Source organism: Euwallacea similis, chromosome 7 (genome assembly GCF_039881205.1).
Source record: "Euwallacea similis isolate ESF13 chromosome 7, ESF131.1, whole genome shotgun sequence".
Classification (NCBI taxonomy): domain Eukaryota; kingdom Metazoa; phylum Arthropoda; class Insecta; order Coleoptera; family Curculionidae; genus Euwallacea; species Euwallacea similis.
Window position 1 is genome coordinate 1,301,766 of NC_089615.1, and position 21,449 is coordinate 1,323,214.

Genomic DNA, 21,449 nt, shown 5'->3' on the forward strand with positions numbered 1-21,449 from the left:
AATATTTTGGTTGAAAACTTGATGAGATAAAGGAAAAGGATTAAAAATATTTCGAAGTACCGAATACATTCCGAAACAGCTCATTATTATAGTGTATGATGTGACCACAAGTTACAGTATTATGTATAGGAATACAAGTTGGACAATAATAGGACAATAATAAGCTGAACTCTATTTTATTTAGGTACCCTGAGTGCTTTTGAATAGAAGAGTAGCAATTCCATTCAAACATTCCGGAATACTTCGCAATTATGTACTTCAACGACATAGTACAATCATCTCTCTTTCGCTTTTTCTTACTTTTCCTCATTTTCTTTTGCATATGTTTGCAATTCTTCTGTTGTTTCTTTCACTATACGTCTCTTTTTCTTTTTTTTTATTTTGCTGTCATCCACAACATCTTGGATATTAGCTCCTATAGTTGCGTCTTCAAATGGAACCTCTAATAAAGTTTCATATGATTCGGAACGTCTCTTCTTTTTCTTTTGGAGACTTTCCTCTGAAACAATGTTGACATGTTCAGATAACTTTTGGCTGAACCGATTTTTCTTATTCTTTTTCTGTCCATCTGACATCTCCTCTAGCAGTTCTACAGGTTCCATGCCCAGCTTCACCGTTTTTTTATTTTTCTTTTTATTCTGTGTTCTGAAATCATCAGTTCTCTCCCCTTCACTAGTCCCATTCTCATTTTTATCTTTTGACGCAAGGTCTGGAGTATTGAGTTTACGTTTTTTATCCCTTTTGGCTTTCTTTTGCTCCATCTGCTTCTCATAATTCGAGGTTCTATCATTATAAAATTCATTAAACTCTCCATCTTTCAATCTCTCAAATACAGCAAGGAAAAACCCATTGGACAAATCCTCATTTGGCTTGGCATATAGGCAATACTCGCCGATTTTCCCGAAATCAGAAGACCCAAAATTACACCATTGATTGTCCAAAAACTTCCCTGCCGTAACCAATTTAAAGTTGTTGTTGGTCTCTAATACCTGCCTCACAACATCTTCATTTTCTTCTGGGTATAAAGAGCAGGTCGAGTAAACTATTCGCTGGGCATTAGGGTATCTCGATAGGGCCGCACGTAAGATTTTTATTTGGAAACCCGCTAATTTTTGAAGCCTGAAACTATCTTTGATGAGGTTGTGATCTAAACGATCAGTCATACCTAAAAGAAAAAATATCTATAACAATCCTATCTACTATTCGCCTTGGTTCATGAGACTATTAAATTTATTCATAATGCTTAACTGAAAAAATTTTGTTTACCTGATCCTGAGCAACTTGGATCTACCAAAATGTACTGAACGTTTGGCAAGTCTGACTCACCCAATCGAAGGACGTCCTGATTTATTAAATTAACACATGTAGCACCTAAAAATTCGACATAATGAACATAACTAAAAAAATGTGCCCTGTAACCCGGAATAGAAAAAATATGTAGTTGGAAACAGGACAAAAAATTATAGTGAAATTTGCTGCAGTATAACTTCTACTTAAATACCTGTTACCCACCTGATTTTTCTACTATTCTTTTCAAAGTGAGAAAACGCTGAGGATCTTGTTCTACTGCATAAACCGTTCCACTGTTTTGCATAACTGTTGCTACTTGGGTTGTTTTCATACCTGGAGCGGCACACATATCGAGAACAACGCTTCCAGGTGGAGGAGACAAAATATGAACAGGAAGACAACTGGCCTAAATATAAAAATACGATTGTACTTAGCTAGCCTTCTTCTAAGGCTTTGATAATGAAAGAATTCCTTCCTGGGAATAGGACTTACCTTATCTTGCAGAACAATAGCACCCTTTTTATAGCCTGGATGGTTATAAAACTCCGTGCCACATGGAAACACCAGCAAATCAGGGATATGCATATCTCTCAAAAAACAACTTTCTTCGAGATGATAGATTTTCTCCAAAAAATCTGTATATGATTGGTCCTTTTTTGATGCTAGCAACATCCAGCCTTCTTCTTCAAAAAGATTTAAGGCCTCATTAAAGGGATTGATAAGCGTGTTTATACGCACATACCGCGGCTTAGTTTGGCCTTTTGTGAGAGCTAGAAAAATCATTTTGCTGAATAATAGCAGGAATGCCTTAACCATGTAGTCGAAATGTACGATTGCCAAGAATGAAGTCAAATTTCTCCAAAATATAGCAAAGAAAAAAAATTCCCATTATTACCTCCAACAAATAAAACAGCCTGTATATTATACAATCTTTTGAATTTTTTATACATTAAGATTAATTTACCATAAAAATCCTGACATTCATCTTAGTTTCCAAATAATACATAAGAGTAAATATACGCACATTTCCAATGTTTTTTAATAGGACTTTTTGACACATGATATACAATGCAGTACACACGTACCAGCCAAACGGAACAATCCCTTAACGCATTATTCTATAGCTACCTTAAATAAAATTGGTGCTTTGATCAAAACAAACGCTTTCACCTTTCCGTCAAGGATGAAGAGGGATTTCTCAACAACATACGAAAGATTATGTAATCCCTCTGTCTATTCAAATAACAATACACAAACAGTCCTTTCAAAAAATATAGTGCATTTCTTGATTTATATAATAAATTATTTCTGTTCAATCCTTAAAAATGTGAATTAAAAGTTCTATCGAAATTGTAACGTTTTTTAACCCTATATTACCTCCCACATTATTATTATTTTACAAATTTAAAAGTAAATCCTCCACCAAAAACATTCAATTTTTTTTATATTCCAGCTGTTCTTTAGAACTCGGCTGATCTTCATCAATAATATTACCTTCACTATCGTACTCTGGTTCCTTATAAGCTATATAACAATAAATACCAATTATTATATTTACACTCACAACAGATACAAATACTGCTATAGAGTTAGCATTGAATGGTTCTAGATGAAAATACTCTATTAGATAATATTTAGTTGCAAAAAATACAAGAAATGGAATTGTAAACATGAGAAAACTAAAGAACAGAAGTAGAGCTATAGCCCTGGCAGCCTGGCGTGATTGTTGAGGCAACCAATTATCTGCTTGTACGATTGGTTGTCTCACATTATACTCAAAGTCATCATCTTCACCCCCATGTCGTCTTGGAGTAAGGACTTGCTTTTCTTCTTCCATTATATCAAAACTACAAAGATTAAATGATCATATTTACCTGAGGAGCTCTCCACAGAAGTGTCACTGAGGTGTGCATGAAAAGCTTGTTCATATGCTAGTACAGTTAGTATAGGTTTTGCATCACTTATAGGCAACTGCTTTTTACCCCACAACAATTCTGATATTAACACTCTGGCTAACCAGGGATTTAGGCGACTTTCTTTCTCTAACAAATGGGTTCGTTTAAGTAACAGATCAAGTTCTTTTGATTTCTTTAACGTGGTGGCCACTAAGGCATAAAGAGCTTTTGTGTTCTAGAAAAAAAATTGTCAAAAATAGATCAGAAATATTTATGGATCATAGTAAATGGCTTGCAGAACCCCATGAGATTTTTGCATAATCAATAAGACTTACAAAGTGGGTTTTTTCATAAACTAATTGTTTAATGCTGCCGGCACCCTCAGCAACCCTCTGGGATATTTTAGCAGTCTCTTTATAAAGTCTAGGGACTTTAATAGAATGGTTGAAACCATTCTCCTTGCTCATTGTTTACCTGTTATAGAGAATGCTCCAAATCTATGAAAATGTTGACACTCTGTGATGCACTTATAAAGACTTTAATAAATGTTACTACTGGCCATCTAAAATAAAACCAGGTAAGGGGTAAGTGGATGAAAAAGTTTAAAATCAATTAGATTTTCATGTTTCTTTACTATTCTCTAGAGCAAATAAAATCACAAGTTAACTATTGATCTGTGACACCAGTTGAAGTTGACAGTATGGCAGCGCAGTGACTGACAAAGCTGCTACGTCAGCAATGTCATACCATTTGCTGATTACATTTAGATTTTATTTAATTTTTTATAATATTGCTATAATGCATTTTTAATGTACAGAGTGTTTCAATTTGGAGTGTTTTAACAGGAAAAACCTATTTCCTGACTAGATAGAAGAAAACTGATTTAGGTGTCACGGGCTCGATTTTTGAGAAATGTTTAATGCCAAAAACCGTTTCTCGATATCGTCACAGCCCAATAAGATACAGAAGGTTTTTCAATTTTTGGCCATTTTGAAAATCGCCAATAACTTTCTTATTTATTAAAATATTGGTTTTGCGTAAAAACATTACTATAGCACTTTTTTAAGAGGAATCTAATAGAGTACTCAAATTTTTTCTGTTGTCCACCGTTTTCCTACAAATTGCTACAACTTCATTTTTTCAATTATAAATCATAGGCAGTCATGGCTTAACAAAATAGACAATTTTAAACCCTTTTCAACGACATATATACTTTAATATTTATTATGGAAAATGACGGAAATATAACGTATTAATTATATTATTATTATTATAATCACTGCTGTGGAACTGTTAAATACTTGTAATTCTGTGCGAAAAAGATGTTTGCAATGTATTCAAAACGGAGGAGCTCAGTTTGAACAGCTACGTTGAAAATATGTTTTAAAATTTATTTCATTTCATTATAAGGCATTAAAATGATCTTTTTTTTTAGGTTTCAAGGCCTTTGACAGCAATTTTTATAGCCAACTTATGTCAAAAAAAGTTATACGTTATATTTCCGTCATTTTCGATAATAAATATTAAAGTATTAGATCGTGTAGTAGGAAATGAGTAGATTCTCGAAATGCCACATTCAACTGCGAATAACTTCACTCTAAATCTATATTTGGACTTGACTTTTTTATGTAGAAAAGGCACATTCTTCCTCTTTCGATCAGAGTTTAAAGTGTTAAAAATTATTGAAAACTTTTATTTGTGGATAACGATTATCTGAAAGCCGTGGTGGAAGCGAATCCACGTCAAAGTGCAAGCGAATTATCGTTAATATTCAGTGTAACCAAAAAAACAATATTGACTCATTTGGCTGAAATTGGTAAGGTGAAAAAGCTGGACAAGTGGGTACCGCATGAGTTGAGCGACATACAGAAAGAACAACGTCTCGAAGCTTGTGTTTCTTTGTTGTGCCGGTGTAATAACGATCCATTTTTGAATCGGATTGTTACTTGTGATGAGAAATGGATCCTATATGACAATACCAGACGTTCATCGCAGTGGTTGGATCAAGATGAACCACCAAAACATTGTGCGAAAAAAAATCTTCATCAAAAGAAGCTTATGGTGTCCGTTTGGTGGTCCAACGCAGCTGTCATCCATCACAGCTTCATGAAACCTGGTGAATCGATTACGGCTGATGTCTCCTGCCGACCACTGACCGAAATGATGAGGCAACTGACGGTTAAGCAGCCAAGATTAGTCAATCGAAGCGCACCGCTATTGTTGCACGACAACGCTCGGCCACACACCGCACAAGTCACCTTGGCCAAGCTACAGGAGTTGGAATTGGAAACTCTTCGTCATCCACCGTATTCGCCCGACTTAGCACCCACTGATTACCACTTCTTTCAAAATTTGGATAACTTCTTGGTAGGGAAAACATTCAACTCCGACGAGGCTGTCAAAGCTGCCTTCCAAGAGTTTATCGACTCCCGACCTGCAGGCTTTTACAGCAGGGGAATCAATGAACTTCCCGTTAAATGGCAGAAGTGTATTGATAATGGTGGTGCATATTTCGATTGACAATAAAAACATTTCATATGAAAAAAAAAATGACTAAAGTTTCAATTCAATTCTACTCATTTCATACTACATGACCTAATATATATGTCATTGAAAAGGGTTTAAAATTGTCTATTTTGTTAAGCCATGACCGCCTATGATTTATATTTGAAAAAATTAAGTTGTAGCAATTTGTAGGAAAACGGTGGACAACAAAAAAAAATTGAGTACTCTATTAGATTCCTCTTAAAAAAGTGCTATAGTAATGTTTTTACGCAAAACCAATATTTTAATAAATAAAAAGTTATTGGCGATTTTCAAAATGGCCAAAAATTGAAAAACCTTCTGTATCTTATTGGGCTGTGACGATATCGAGAAACGGTTTTTGGCATTAAACATTTCTCAAAAATCAAGCCTGTGACACCTAAATCAGTTTTCTTCTATCTAGTCAGGAAATAGGTTTTTCCTGTCAAAAGATTCCAAATTGAAACACCCTGTACATGTGCAAATATTATTATGACTTCATTTCATCATTCATAAGCTTTTATAGTTTACCCAACTCACACATGTTTAAAAAATACTATTTAGATCATTTGTGGATATGAATAGTGAGTTGCTTTAAGCTTCACTTCCACTAGTTACATTATTTTTATTTAATGTAACTAAATACAAATGATTTATACTATTGATTAGATGCTATAGAAGGTATTTGCAGTCAAGAAAAACGTTTTACTCATTAGGAATTTAACAACCTGAAAACCATGAAACCTGAAAGATTTTTAAATTATTTATCACTTTTATTGAATTATTTTTCACAGTCTTGTGTTGAAATTCAATTCAACTATGTACCTACTTAATTTACTTATCAATTAAAGTGCCTCTGACCCTCTTCACTTCATTTGTCTTGGTCTGATCTTGTTTTCTTTTATTATTCCCTTTTCTTTCCAGCTGCTTTTCAATTATTCGGGCATTATTGGCATAGCTGTCTGCAACCTCACGCTGTAAAACAAATAACATAAATTTTAGTTAATTTAACATCTAAGAAATTTGAACAATTTATAAGCTAATTTTTCTCTATCTAGTTCAGAAATAAGGTTTTCTTATCAAAAGAATCCAAATCCTGCCACCCTGTCAACAAATACAGATACTTATTGAATGATCCCTTTACACACTCTAATGATATAATTATTTAGGTACATACTGCTTCAATTTCATCCTCTTCTTCGTCAATGGTAGAAACAGTAACTGAACTGAATTTCCCCATATTCTTGGTATGTTTAGTCACCATAATCTTCTTTGGTTTCTCCACTGCAACTTGATTATAAATATCCCCAATTGGGCCTTCATTTGTTGAAGTTATCAATGAGCCTCTAACTATAAAACTAACAGGGCTTTGTGGGTCATGTTTGTAATACAATAGCAGGCCACATTTTTTGCATTTCAACCGATACTGTCTTTCAATTCCTTCAGGTCTCTTAATGAATACTGGTTCATCACTATCACAGGTTATTTTATGGGCATGGTTCGTGCCATCCAACACTCTTGCTTCATCTCGTTTACGAAGAGGCAGCTTCTCAATAGAGCAATCTAAATAAAGAATTTTATTGTTAGAGCTGTAAATAAAAGGGGAAATGTGTTTAAATTACCTAGAATCAAAGTCATTTGACCACATAAACAGTAATAAATGTGTAATGGTTTTTCGTCTCCATATTCCTCTTGGTCTTTTGTATCAGAACATGCTATACTGCGGGACACAACTTTAGGCATATTTGCTATGAAGAAGTTAAGAAATAAAAGATAAATTAATTTATAATTCGTGTGAACTCCTAGTACATTGATGGTTTCTGAATGTGGAATTGTCAAAACCATCACCAGTTTGACATTGGGCGCATTCAAAGCTCCTTAAGCTCACCAGCACCGTAGCGGCCTATACGGAACACTTTAAGTCATTCCGAACTACGTCATATTTTCTGTAAGTTGATAAACTGGCTTAAAATAGCAATTTTGCATGTGGAAGTATCACGATTAAATATTGGTCCAGGGTGGGTCTGCATCTAGATCATTTGTTGAACAATTTGTAAAATCTCCGAAACCGCCCCCAACAGAAGTATGCCGGCAGGCGGGAATAAAGGGGAAGAGAGTTGTTGTCTTAGTAGGTTAGTTCCTAGTTCAAGTTAATTGTTCCTTTTTTGTTTTGAAAATTTCTCTGAGCTCGTCGTTTCTATGGAAATTATCTTACGGCCAAAATTAACAGGAGGTTGAAAAACCGGCCCTAAATCCAGTTTCAATCTGTGGCAACTGTGCAAATTTAAATTCAGAAAAGTTCCTTTAAATGATTACAGACATTTAATGATTTTTCCTAAATTCAAACACGTTTCTACACTGAACTCCTACACACCGATTTGATTATAAAAAGGGAGTGCAACTATGGCAAAGAAAATATTTCACACAATGTTTCTTTTTATAACTTTTCTAGAAGTTGCATGTTTCGCAATCGAATCAGGTGCGAAGCCGAGCAATGGATTCTGTGAGTGGGAAATAAATAGTGCCCTGGGGTATATCCCGCATCGGTAGAGTTCAGTTTTTCGTCTAAGGGGAAATCTTGCTTATGTATGATCTAGGAAAAGTTCCTTTTTAATGCATTTAGATGTAAACTTTTCATGTGAATGATACGAAATTTATCTCTGATTGAAACAACAATAACAATTGTTGCTGGCACAGATTTCTTCCTCTGTGACTGCCAGTGGCATAGCGACTAGCAACTGTAACGAGCGCTGTATCCGATGGAAATGGAGAACTTGCGCTGTATTCCTATTGATTCAGATAATGCACGATTGTCATATCTACTTAAAATTTAATGAATGCATCGCTTTCTATACGCAATTTTCGAGGCAAGTCAGTTCAGCTCCAGATAATGTTTTACTGATTTTGGTAGTTAGTATCGGGTTTGTTAGATTAATCCCTTCCGCATGTGATGTTCCAGGCAGAATGAATCTTGATTGGAAAAGAGAAGGAGTGAAAACAGTCTGAAGGCATAAAAAGAGTTTTCCAATTTATTATCAATAAATGAAGTTGAGGCAAAAGAAGTTGGGACAGCACACGAATAGTCTGAATTACACGGAACTGAAATAGTGCTATGGGCAGCTTTCCTGGACAAACATTGCACCTTTCTTGCATACTGTGGTGTCGACCAGTATTTTGGACCCCAAATACAAAAATTCAAAGTGGCATCGTTGCCTGGACTTCTTCTGGATTGCGCGAGTACGCGACCTCTGGATCAGCCGGATCCCGCCGCCGCAGTCGAATCCGCATCCCGGAGGACGCGAAACGGGGCCCCATCGCGTCGTTCGAGGGTTCTAACCTGGGCACGATCACGTGACCTACGCGTACACTGCCATCCGCACATTTTCTTACATGTATTTAGTCCAGGTTAGATTTTTCATTTTTTTTGTCCCGTTTCCGGTTCAGTTGACTCACCAATTCAACTGAACCTGATGTCCTGTAATCAGTACTTGTTCAGCTCAAAAGGGACAGTGATGCTGCACTAAGCGCTTTAATCCTGAACTTGACATTCTTGTGCACGACACAGTAATAACAATTAATATTTTTTCCACAGGGCCCGCTTTAATTGGGGGCACATAGGTAAAGCACCTGTTCAGATTAAACATTTCTTAAATAATTCTAATAATAATAAATATGGAATAAGGCTTTCTTGCGCTATGAAGGAGACACAAAAACTATGAATCTGAACAAGAGTAACAGTGGCCGTTAGTAACATCCGACGGAAATGAAGATATAATAAATTATTTAAATCTTGTTAAAGTAAGTATAAATTACTTTTTTGTATTGACTATCCTATAATATACAGTGTGCGACAAAAAGTCGGGAACGATTCCAATACCTCAAGAGAGCTTGCTTTATATGAGTTTTACAAGATTTTGTGAAGTTCGGCAATTATGGCGGATCCAATCCCACTTTCCACATTATTACTATATTTACTGTTTTTCTGAAAAGTGCAGAACTTATCTAAGTGAAATATTACACATAAGTTGGCCCAAATTCGACGCTCACTATCGGGATCTTGGAATCCAGAGATACAAGGTCGGTTGAATAGCGCCAAAACTGAGCCATTGGATAGAATGCTCTTTTGAGAGTTCGAAAATTCCAATTTGTTCCCGAGGTATTGGGGAAAAAAACAAAAATTTGCAAAACTGTTGTTAATTTTTCTGATCAGACATCTTTAAAATACGCATACTTTACTGTCGGCATTTTGCCTCCCCTACAAAATGGCCCAGTAAAATTTCCATCCGATGTTTCCACTTCAGGCCACCATCGTCGGCTTTATTTTCTTAAAAACGAATATAGATTTTTTTTCTACCTTTTCCGGCACCTTTTGAGCGGCGTAAGGACGATAACACTAGGGGACAATTCAACGCATTATGTAAGAAACAACTATTAAGTGAGGAGCAATCGCTCAATGTCAAATGTAGTTCTTTTTCTATATTAGAGGGGTATTCAACTTTAAATTTAGTGAAAACACCGTAAAACTATTTTCAAATAATATACAGTATCAACATTATTTGAATAATATTTTTAATATTTTCAGGTTCAAATTAAATTATGAATTCGATTTACATATAGATATTTGCTATGTGACGAAGGTTAATCAAATATATTTGCAACTTTAACAAAATTAAATGTCCCGTGACAAAAATTACGGTTTATTACTTTTATCAAAGGTCTAATGTCTTAGACAAAGAAAAGCTTATCACGAAAATGGTGGGCATGTGATAGATGGGCGGACACACATAGTATATAGTATATACATACGTATATTCTATAATACTTGTATTTTTTGGTAAGTTAATTTTTCCTCAAGTAAGATAGGTCGTGGTTTTTATGACAAATATATGCCACAAATTATGAAAAAATATGTATATTCATACTTAAGAAAATAAAGTTGATGGTAGGGACATGAAGCTGAAACGTCCAATAGATTCTAATTTAATCTACTAACATCATTTTTGTTACATCGGGTTAGATCTGAAGAAATTCTTGGTTGTTGGTAACCCAGTGAAAATGTTTCTGTAATTCCGTTTCCCTTGTGATGTTTGGGTTATATCAGTACAATGTAGGGTTTATATTGGGGGAAACTTTAATGCAGATCCACATAAAGATAAGGAAAAGTTTAATCGTATATTATTACATGGACTTTTATTATGGTCATTATATCCCAAGGCAGATGCTTACGTTCCGCGCCGCAGGAGAGAAGCGCATGTCTCCTGAGGGGTCATAAAAAGTCAGTTTGGTAGTCAGTATGACCATAAAGTGAGTTTAATACTTTATTTTATCCAAAGCCATTGTTCATTATAGAACAATAAGGACTATTAAAACGAAAATAATATTTGACTATTAACATTATTGAATTGTTAAACGGGTTTGCTTATGTCACACTCGAGTTTGCTCATATCAAATTCAAATTAACTCATGTCAAACTCAAGTCTGCTTAGCCGTGGCTGCGTAATTAAGCAACGTGACAGCCAACTCTGGCTAAGATTGTCATGTGCTTTACACCTTTATTAAGGCCATTTAGTTAAACAGCCAGCGCTAACAGACTTTTTAATTCGAAACGGTTATCGCTACATAACTTCACTGATTGCAATTTGGGAGATAATGCAATAATACTCTACTACTTATCTTTATAGAAGAATACCTGAACACACAATTTTTAATGCGTACTGCTGTAGATCGCTTGTATCTTCTTATGTATAGTCGAATCAATATACCTTTGCGTGTATTTATCGACACGTGGCCATTAATATTCATATCATGCAATCAATTATCATTTTAATGCCGCCGACAAAGCATCTAGTTTTTATTATTTTGTTGGCAACGACAACTGTTGCCGTCTTGCACATTGCTATACGGCACCTTTATTAATTTTTATTATTATTCATTTTCACTTTCATTAGTCATTTTCGTTTTTATTATTCATTTTCGTCTCCGCTACTCACTTTCGTTTTTATTATTTATTTTTGTCTTCATTATTAATTTTCCTCTCCATTATTCATTTTTGTCTTTATTATTCTTTTTTTCTTCTAAATCATGTGGGCATCATATTTTCTCTTTGAAACAAAAAACGTTTTAAAAGTTTTTTGTTTTTCATTCCGTATTAAATATTTATTTGTTGCTTACGAGTGGAAATAAAACATATTTGATTTTAACATGCTTTTTTCGTACGTAGTATGCCACCCGATTTCTGATAATTTTCAGATCGGAAAAAATGCTCCACTTTTACCTTACGTCGAGAGAGTAGGTATGTTGAACATTCCAGTGCTTCCATGGAACGTTAAAAACATTAGAAATATGGCTCCCGAAACCTAAAAGAGTATTACGAAAAAACACTTAAAAAGCATCACCTTGTAGATTTTCGAATTAGCTTTAGGCGCTGCTTGGTTTACGACTTCTAATAAAATTGAAAGAACTGCAGCAGGGAAAAAATAAAAAAGCCTGAAACTTGAGCACTCTAGATGTTTGTTCGGAAACAATGTTTACTCACTAAGTCGTCTTATTTTGCGATTTTCTACCACTTCCTGAAAGGAGGCAGGATATTAAGACAGGGCATAGTTCACTGAACAAGGGCCAGATTTAACCTAGTATCCACGTAAAATCTGTTGTAATATATTACTTAGGTAATATTTTAAAAGCACCACTAGGGCATAAAGCTAATTACGTTTTCGTGTTCGTCGTGTAGTCGTTAGAAACTCATTTTCCAAAATGTTATACATGCTAGGATCCTCTTTAAATTTTATTGGGAAGCTGTAGTGGTTTTAGATGAGAGAACAGATTGAATTAAATTAGGCAGTAATCGAATCTCAGCCACATAAAAGCAGACAATAGAGCAACTAGATTGGTTTGGAAGCATTTTACTACATTCAAACTTCCAATAAAACCGTTTGACTAATATGCAATCGAAAAAACGATTGAACTCCGCTGAAATGTGGGTTTATCCCATTTTTTGCTCCTTTATCGTTTAACCTATTTGGTAAGTCATTTACAGGATACAAAATATCAGTTTTCAATATTTAAATAAAAACTAATATTTTGCGCCAGGCTGCTCAAATATCAGTTTCCAATTAAATACGTTAAATTCGCGTTCTAAAATTATTTTAGCTTGCTCTATATCATTTAATCATTTCATATTTTATAGTGGTATCGTAATTAGGCAATTAGATATTCCGTACACAAAACGCTATGCTGATGAGTGTGCCATGAGTTAAGCACCAATATGATAACTATTTATTAAACGGCTTTCCTTTTACAAATGGATTATACATGCCAATATGTGGGGCAATTTGGATGCCATAACACCTACAGTTCAAATATGGGATATTTAATATTGGAAAAGTTAGTTAAACCGGGATAAATTCATAAAACTTTTAGCACAGGACCTAGCTCCTGAGAGGATTTTTTTCTCTTTCAAATACATTTTTTTATTTTATTCACAATTTTCTTACACGCAAATGAGAATTTAGGTAAATTTATGGTAATTTTGGAAAATCTAGTTAAATCGAGTGAAGGGAAAAATCTAGTAGTCTTAGATTTCTCAGTGCGCTTTGGGATTTGAACTTCCTGCTCGGGCCATAGGAACGTACTTCACACCCTTGGGGTATAATACACTATTAACCACTACATGTATTGATAATTCGGATTAATTGTATAATCCCCATGTCGTTTGATTTTATGCCTGTTAAATAAATTTGCTAACTAGCATGAACAAATAAGCGTTCTGAATCGAATGAAGCGGTAGTTTCTTGACAAAAAGGTGAATAGTTTCAGTCGTGAAAAATGATATATTTTCAAGCAAACAGAAGAAACCATCAACGTTATTAAATCTATAGTCTGTTCGGAACAACGGTAACAATTAATTAAAATAGGCCAGGAAATTAAGCCAGGTAGGGAGGGTAGGAAATAAAGGCGGGAATCAGAAGCATGCAGGTATATAATATAAAACCACTGTAAAAAATACAAAATAAATATAATACATGATCATTTACCTAAAATCAACCTTTTGAAATGAGGATATGATTCACGTAAAAAGACGTCTACAAAAAACTAAATCGAAAGATATACTTAAATATGGCAAATTGCTTGATCTTAAAAGGCTGATACCCTAGAGATTTAGCTTATACTCAGCTTTGCAAAAGTTCTCCATAATTTGAAAACTTTCGGATTTAAGTAAAGGCGCATTGGATTTTATTTTGAGAAGCGAATAAGTTTACAGGAAGTAAGGCATTTCTCCCCCTGTTAACTTGGATGGCGACCCGAGACCCATATGAATTTACTCTACTATGAGACCCATTAACCTCCACAGTGCTATAGCGACTTTTATTTAAATTATCATTTAGCACACAGAGGATGCAAATTCAATTCCTCGTTTGGTTAACGGGGGAAAAATATCTAGATTACGGATTTATTCATTCACAAATAACCTTAAATCTGTTTTAACTAAATTTCCCTATATTACCCTTGCTTAATGATATAAGGCTTACTTCCTTCTTTTATAATGTGCTCTACCTCAAAATTTAAGCAGAGGCCCTTATATTCAAAGCCTTCAAATGGGGCAAGTTAATCCCCTTTTCTGCTAACTTTTTTCATGGCGTCTCATAATGACACTCCATGGGGATGTTTAATTTTTATTTATTATACGTATTACGACCCCCACAGTGATTAGGGTAAACGCAATTTTTTTTACGTAAGTTTTGTTTATTGGGTTGTTCCGAAGTGTCTATGCATTAGATAAAATCAATACAAAGGGATGCGGGAAGCCCTTATTGGCAATTTAGAAACTTCCGCCCATTACCGGTTTTCCCTATATTTTCTCGTTATTTTAAATTACGAAAATCACTTTGAACACTGCGGGCGGTGCCAATTTTTAAAGTTCCCTGAGCCGGTAAGAGATAATGAGTGTATAATGACCCATAATTTCAACCCTACTCTCCGCACGATTAAATCCCTAGTTAATGCAGACACCCTTTTAATAACTGCCCAAGCAAAAACTGTGAATAATTCATAGGTATTTGTTTGAGGTTTTACATTTATTTGTTAAGGACTCGCTTTGTGTTGGGGCAGTTATTTTTATGGTTAAAACCAACTAACGTTAAATTAAATTAAGAAATCCTCACTTTATTAAAATTATACCGTTCCATCCAATCTTTTGTTAATATTTAACTGTAGAATTCCCCATTGTCTGCTTCAGGGAAAAGCTAATTGAATTTTGGGGAGGTCTCTTGTGCATTGTTAAAGTAATCCGTCTAAACCGGGAAAGTTGCTTATTAAATCCGAACGGTTTTACTACATACCTGCTTGCCAGGCACAATCTCTGTATTATGTGTGAGTGGCTAAAATTCAAATTTATAACTGCGGACAATAAGGTGTAAAACTCGCCACTAAACTCATTTATACGCGTTAAGTGTTCATGCAAAACACTCATCCGAATGAAATTTACGTTACAAGGAGAAATGCCATTCTGTGCAAATTTCACTCGGTCAATTACGAGAAAGACAGTTTTTTCCGCCCATAGCGCGTTAAATCTTAAGCCAGAAATTGGTAGAAGGTCTCCGGACAAAAGACCGTCATGAAGATTAATGACAACAGTAAGAAATAATTTACGAGGGCATTCGGAAACAGAAAAGTCGAATGAAAAATGTTCCGTATCGTGGAAAAGTGCTCTATTTGTTTTGGCTGAAAACTGATCCTTATTTATAAATTTGTCTTGCGAGTATATCTCGGTGCAACTCGTCGAACTAAAACAGGTGCAAAGTTAGAGAAATGAAAATCCTCGCATGTCCTTAATCGTTTAAAAAAAAAGTGGGAAGTTTGCAAATTTACCTGAAAATCATCCAGCTGAGAGTTTGATGCTTTCTTAGGGCCCAACATAAAACGGGATCATTTCGAACTGCATCAAAGTTTACGAGCAAAGTAGCGTTATATGGACCTTCATAAGATCTACCGCCAAAACGCTACAGCACAATCCGAATTATTTATTAATAGAGGGAAACCAGTTAAGCTTCAATTTGTAGTTGAAAAGGAATTGCAAATAGCTGTTGGGATGAACGAGTTTAAATTTACTTTTCTACTTTAACTTGTTGAGTTGTAGGATTTAATATTTAAAAATGAGATGTTGGACTTTTTGCAAGTTCATATAAAGAGCGAATTATTAATCTTGGAGATGGAAAATTGAGCAGGGGATGATTTATGGATTTAAAAAGACAACTCTTTGAGGTCTAAATCTTTTTAAATACATTGTTTTCCGAGTGATTAAGGGTATTCTGTCGCGAGTATCCGCGCGAGGCACCAGATATTACTAAGTAGGTACTTTATAAAGGCTGCACATTAATCTGCTGGAATGACTTTTTTCAATGCTATCGTATAACAAATACTCTATTTCCGTTTCTGTCAGACACATAAACTCTTTTGCATCGATTTTATTTTATCTCGGGAAAAGCATTTTTATTACAGAACGCGTTGGCTTTAGCCCAGGAAACACACAAATGGTGTATGCATGATAGTCATTTATTTCGCGGATACTCACAGACACCTGTGAATTTTTATTTGCCTTGTGGTTGCGCCTTTTTAGCCGTTTCAATGGATCTTTCCCTTTTCAGGCCGTAAGCAAAAGCACCGAATTTTACGACCACACTATCGATTTCGTAATAAAGGACTGCATATCAGTGTGGAGCAATTTATTAAGAAGGCACAACCAGAAGCAGGGGTTCGTATTTTGCTTCCGCTATAAGATCGTTGAAAATTCCTATTTGGTCATCACCAGGGTCACCTGAGAAAGAGTGCGATGGCACTTAACATCGATAGAGTCACCGTAAATTTTTTTTCTGGGCTCTAAAGGCTTTTGTCGGGTGTAAGATTTTTGTTGGTCCGTTCTAGATCAAATCTAGCTCAGCAACAATGCAACTACCGCTTGAACCTTGGTACGTACCTATTAGAGTATGTCATGCTGCAAAAGTACCAAATTTTACGATCAAACTATCGATTTCGTAACAAAGGACTACATATATCTCTGTCTAGAGTCTGGAGTAAATTATTAAAGAGGCACGACCAGAAGCGATGATTCATATTTTGCTTCCGCTATAGGATTACTGAGGGTTCATATTTGGTCATTACTAAGTCCACCTAAAAAAAACGCGATGGCGTTTAGCATCGACAGAGTTACCATAAATTTTTTCTGGGCTCTAAAGACTATTATTGCTCTCAAGGTTTTTGCTGGTCTGTTCGAGTTCAGCAACACTGAAGTTCCCGTTTGTACTTGGGAGCCTATTAGAGAACGTCATGTTACTTACAGTATTAAGCACAGCTCTTTCCGAGGAACAAGGAAATGGAGCTCTAAACTTTTACTTCAAAGCGTAAAATAATAATTTCTGTGCAGTAAAAGTGTTACCTTTACTCGTGTGTTGGTAGTCGTCCGAGTGAAGGTAATATGTATATGCTAGAACCTTCTCACTAAAACAAGTTCATTAGTAACACAATCCCCTTTACAGGCTTCAATTCTTTTTACTTAGAGCCAGAATCCTCCGAAAGCTTTAAGAAGGCATGTGTATAAACCGCACGTTTTCGTTCATTTCCATGGGGCACAGAATCAACTAAAACTTAACTATCAGTGGATTTAAGGCATTTTACCTAAAATTATTTAAAATATCAATTTGGAAAGCTAAGCTTGTCCAACTGACGACAATCGTCGAAAAAACTGTGCCTTTTTGGTGGACAAAAACAGAAACTTCCTACCTAAACTGCATCCATGAAATCCATGAAAAACGGATGTGGCTAAGAACTTTGAGAGCTGTTTGCGAGTTTTAACAAGATTCAACACCTGCAAGTCTTGGCTTCTTGAAATTTCCTGCTTGCAGCAACATTTCTTCTGGCTTGTAACTCCTGTTAAGTATTGAAACCAGGTCACTTCTCACACTCGGAAATATGCAGCTAAAAGTTAAATTCAGAATCACTTCCGTTAATAGTGTTATTAATACGGTGCTCAATATGTTTATATCATATGCGATCCCTCTGGATTAACTCTGGCTCATTTTCCAGCTTCGGCCAACCAAAACATACACGTTAAACGCCGGATCATCGAAAAGCTGATCCCGTACAAAATATCGTTACTTATACCGCACTTACCCAAATTGCGTTCAAAACTCTTTAAAATTCCACAGTGTTGCACACTGCTCAGGTAAATTCAGGCAAAGACTGTTCACGTTAATGTAATCTTAATTGGATTTCCAGGGCAACTAAATATTATCATGGGCGATTTCATTAAAACATCGTTTATTGAAGTAGGTTCCTATTTCCATTAAAACTGAGGAAGCTCTTAATTCTAGCAAAGGCGATCGAATATCATGTCAAAGCGAAATTTATTGGGAAATATTGCAGGAGATGCTAGTTTTTTTCAAAGTGAAATTAAATCGATTTTTCCACTTCCAGTAGAAATTTGGGATGGAAATCTGGGTTTTGTACGGAAAGCTCTTGGGAGAATTTTAGGTCAGATTTATCGCTGTATGGCAAAAGGTTACAATATAAAACTTCGTATGTCCAGTGTGCGAGTACTATCGCAACTGATATTCCCTCTGTGATGGAACGCTTATGCTGGCTTAACGGCCATGTTACAGGTAACCCACGTGGAAATCCTGCAACAATTTTTTGCCACATAATTGATTCCCCTTGTCAGCTTTTTCATATTTCAGGTGATAACAGATAAGGAATCGTAAACTTAAGCATTTAAACTTTTTATCCTTAATGTAGGGGAACGAAAAACGTAAGATTTTTACGGTCAAAATCCCTTCTTTATGGTCTATTTTCGCCCAACGTCTCCACCCTTATTTTCAAACAAATTAATCATTCTATATTTACAAACTGCCATCAAAGTAATCAAACAGACGACTCGACCTGAGTTTGCAAGCCATAAAGTTGAGTGGTATTATCTGCAACTCCCAGACGGACTAATCGCAATTCTGAACTTTCCATGAATATTCTCATTTTGTAAACTTTAAATATGTAATTACGTCTTAATAACCCAGGTACATGACTTCCAATAAAAAGTTTCGAAACTGGAATAACTAACAGTGTTTTAAGTGCTTTAAAATCTCTTTCCCTGCACCGCCCTAACTTGTTGTTTGCGTCTTATGCACATTGCGGTTTTCCCAGTTTCTGAGTAAATATTTTTCTCTTTCAGACACCGAAATGCCATCAGTTGTCTTACTAATTCTCCCTCTTCTATTTCTTGTTTGTGTGGTGCCCAGACTCCTGGAAGCCACAGTCAAAACTACTAAATGCAGACTACACGAATTTTCATGTGGGAATGGACGTTGCGTGCCAGCCAATCGATTTTGCGATAGCAAAAATGATTGTGGAGATTCTTCGGACGAACCTCGGTACTGCACAAGTAAGTGACTTTTTTCGCACACATCCATTTAAACCCATTGTATCGGATCCAATGTAAAACGAAGACGACATTATATTATCAAATTTATGGGTCATTATAACACTTTCTTGGTATTAGGACCCCATGCTGCGTCATGCCATAGGTCTGAGCCGTGAATCAATTTAGAAAATTCCTTAATACACTTCCAGGATCAAAAGTGCAATTCATCATCCATTTAATTTTCCATTTTTCAAGTCACAAAATGGGTTGCTGCCATGGAAAATTACGTTTTTGTTTCAGAGTGTAATCGCACCTATTATGGGATAATCGGGAAAACTTATGACTTGGAGCTGCACCGACCCAAAGAAGATAAAATTCCTTTCATTTGTTTTTTAACCTTTTCAGCTGCAGGAGGTGAATATGGAGATTTAATTCAGGTAATATCTCGTTAAGTCGATGTGTGTTTCTCAAAGAGTCGTTACCTCGTAGAAGTGTTCATTTGGAGGTGTGTTTTTGCTAATAAGCAAATCTGGTTTGCGGCATTTATATGCTCGTGAAAGTAGAGTCTACGCAAAGTTCCATTAGCCGAATTGGAAAAATGTTTCTATTTTTTGCTGCCAAGTCATACTGTCCCAAGTTTCCAACCTTACTGGTCTAATTATTTTCCATAACCGAGTAATCTAAATTGACCCGAAATATAAACTATGAGTAATATGAACTTGTTCCGAACGTACTCGAGGCAATTTTTTTATATCTTTAGAATTCGATTCGTAACTGAGTCACTGCATTAACAGATATTTAAGTTTAAATCGTGAATTTCCCAAGAGACAAATGCGCATTGCAGACAATTACAATAATTTAATAATCTCGAACATATGGGGAAACAAGTTTCCAAGTTAGTTATAAATTCAACCTAATGGATTTTAATACGATTTATACAACATTTGCTGCGTGATAGCACGTTTTATTCTGTTGACCAATTTGACACTCCAGTATGTGGCATAATAAATTCATCCATTATGTTCCATAATTGAAAATTTTCCAATTAAAAATCGCCAAAAAATTCATGGAATCTGTTCACGCCAAATTCCTTTAGGATTATGTTCAAGAAAAATAAAACCAGAAGACTAAATCTTTTTCTAATCGTTCCGCAAAGTACGAATCGTAGAAGTCTATAGTTTTTTGCCAATTCGAAAAGCGTGCCAGAAACATTATCGGTCTATTCTCTCTTACTTCCACCTCATCCTAAAATGAAAGAGCCAAATTGAATTTAGGTAGTTATCTTTCTGAGAAGAATATTGTTATTGATCCCCCAGCGAAGCACCCTTAAAGGTTGTTTTGCACAGTAAAAAGTAATTGCTTGAATTAAATTTGATGAATTATAGTGGGTATTTTTAGATTCATGCTGAATGTATTTTTTAAAACTTGCCATTCCGCAGATTTCAAGAAGTGTAAACTGAGGTTAAAAATACGGACACATGTCGACTTTAGAATGCAGAGGGAAGACGAAAAATGAAAAAAGTTCCCACAGTCGATAGACAATATTGCAGGGGTGGGAACCCTTTCGTCTTTTTAAACAGAGGACATAGATCAAGTTACACGTCATTTTAAAGATTTTCAAATTCTTTAAACGACTGTGTTCAAATTTTAGTTTTCTTTACTAAATTTTTTTCATAATTCTTAATTTTCCAAGAGATGTTCGAAAGGCATTCCATTATTCTGCACGCAATAATACAAACAGTCTTCAAACTCTCGTCACAATTCTTCAAATATCTGTTGTGGAGTTTTACGACAAGCTTCTACAATTCTTCGACGTAATAATTGAAGAGCCTCTACAGGAGTCGAGTAAACCATGCTTTTAAGGTATCCCTAAAAGAAAAAGTTGAGATGTGTAAAGTCGCTAGATCTATCTGGCCACTCTATAGTGCCTCTTCTTCCAATCCATCTCTCAGGAAAATTATTGTCAAGAAACCGTCAAACGGATAAACCATAACGTGGAAAAGCAGCACCATTTTATTGAAAATGTACACTCACTTTCACATGAAATGCACCACCCAGTAATAATAATAATTAAGTCTTGTAATTTTGGCAAAATAATGCTTCATAATAGAGTATCAAATGATCAGACTTTCAGTTAAAAGATACAACATTTGATAATGAAAAAATTAATAATAAGTGACATCGCCTCGTACGGCAATGCAAGCACGTACTCTTCGCGGTATGCTTTGCAACAAATGATCAATATCTTCCTGGGATATTTCATTCCATGCTACCTCAAGATGATGTCGTAGGTCATCCACATTGTTTGGAGGCCTCGGTAAATTTCGAAGACGGCG

General features: G+C 35.4%; 3 protein-coding genes across 5 annotated transcripts in view; 1 reads left to right on the plus strand and 2 right to left on the minus strand.

Annotated features, from left to right (window-relative positions):
• Positions 1-207: 207 nt before the first annotated feature.
• On the minus strand, positions 208-3,861 carry Nsun5 (Nop2/Sun-like domain containing protein 5). Its single transcript, XM_066391579.1, has 6 exons — positions 3,521-3,861; positions 3,165-3,420; positions 1,783-2,060; positions 1,513-1,696; positions 1,267-1,371; positions 208-1,165 (listed from the first exon to the last, which is right to left on the minus strand). Exons 1-6 carry the CDS (start codon positions 3,650-3,652, stop codon positions 297-299), a joined length of 1,824 nt encoding a protein of 607 aa, XP_066247676.1. The 5' UTR covers positions 3,653-3,861; the 3' UTR covers positions 208-296.
• A 2,598-nt stretch (positions 3,862-6,459) lies between these two features.
• On the minus strand, positions 6,460-7,505 carry LOC136409868 (STING ER exit protein). The gene is made up of 3 exons (XM_066391693.1): positions 7,331-7,505; positions 6,886-7,271; positions 6,460-6,683 (listed from the first exon to the last, which is right to left on the minus strand). The coding sequence occupies exons 1-3, from the start codon at positions 7,449-7,451 to the stop codon at positions 6,543-6,545; spliced, it is 648 nt and encodes a 215-aa protein (XP_066247790.1). The 5' UTR covers positions 7,452-7,505; the 3' UTR covers positions 6,460-6,542.
• A 1,390-nt stretch (positions 7,506-8,895) lies between these two features.
• The window catches only part of LOC136409854 (uncharacterized), a 40,669-nt gene continuing 28,115 nt past the window's right edge, over positions 8,896-21,449 (plus strand). Inside the window, exons 1-5 of one of the 3 annotated variants that reach the window (XM_066391666.1) lie at positions 8,975-9,113; positions 9,301-9,326; positions 9,391-9,506; positions 18,925-19,134; positions 19,414-19,550. In XM_066391666.1, coding sequence (XP_066247763.1) covers positions 18,933-19,134; positions 19,414-19,550 — 339 coding nt within the window. In that variant the 5' untranslated portion in view covers positions 8,975-9,113; positions 9,301-9,326; positions 9,391-9,506; positions 18,925-18,932. Of the gene's footprint in view, positions 9,507-18,924; positions 19,135-19,413; positions 19,551-21,449 lie in introns of all 3 variants that reach the window. The other 2 variants (XM_066391667.1, XM_066391668.1) reach the window with 2 other exon arrangements.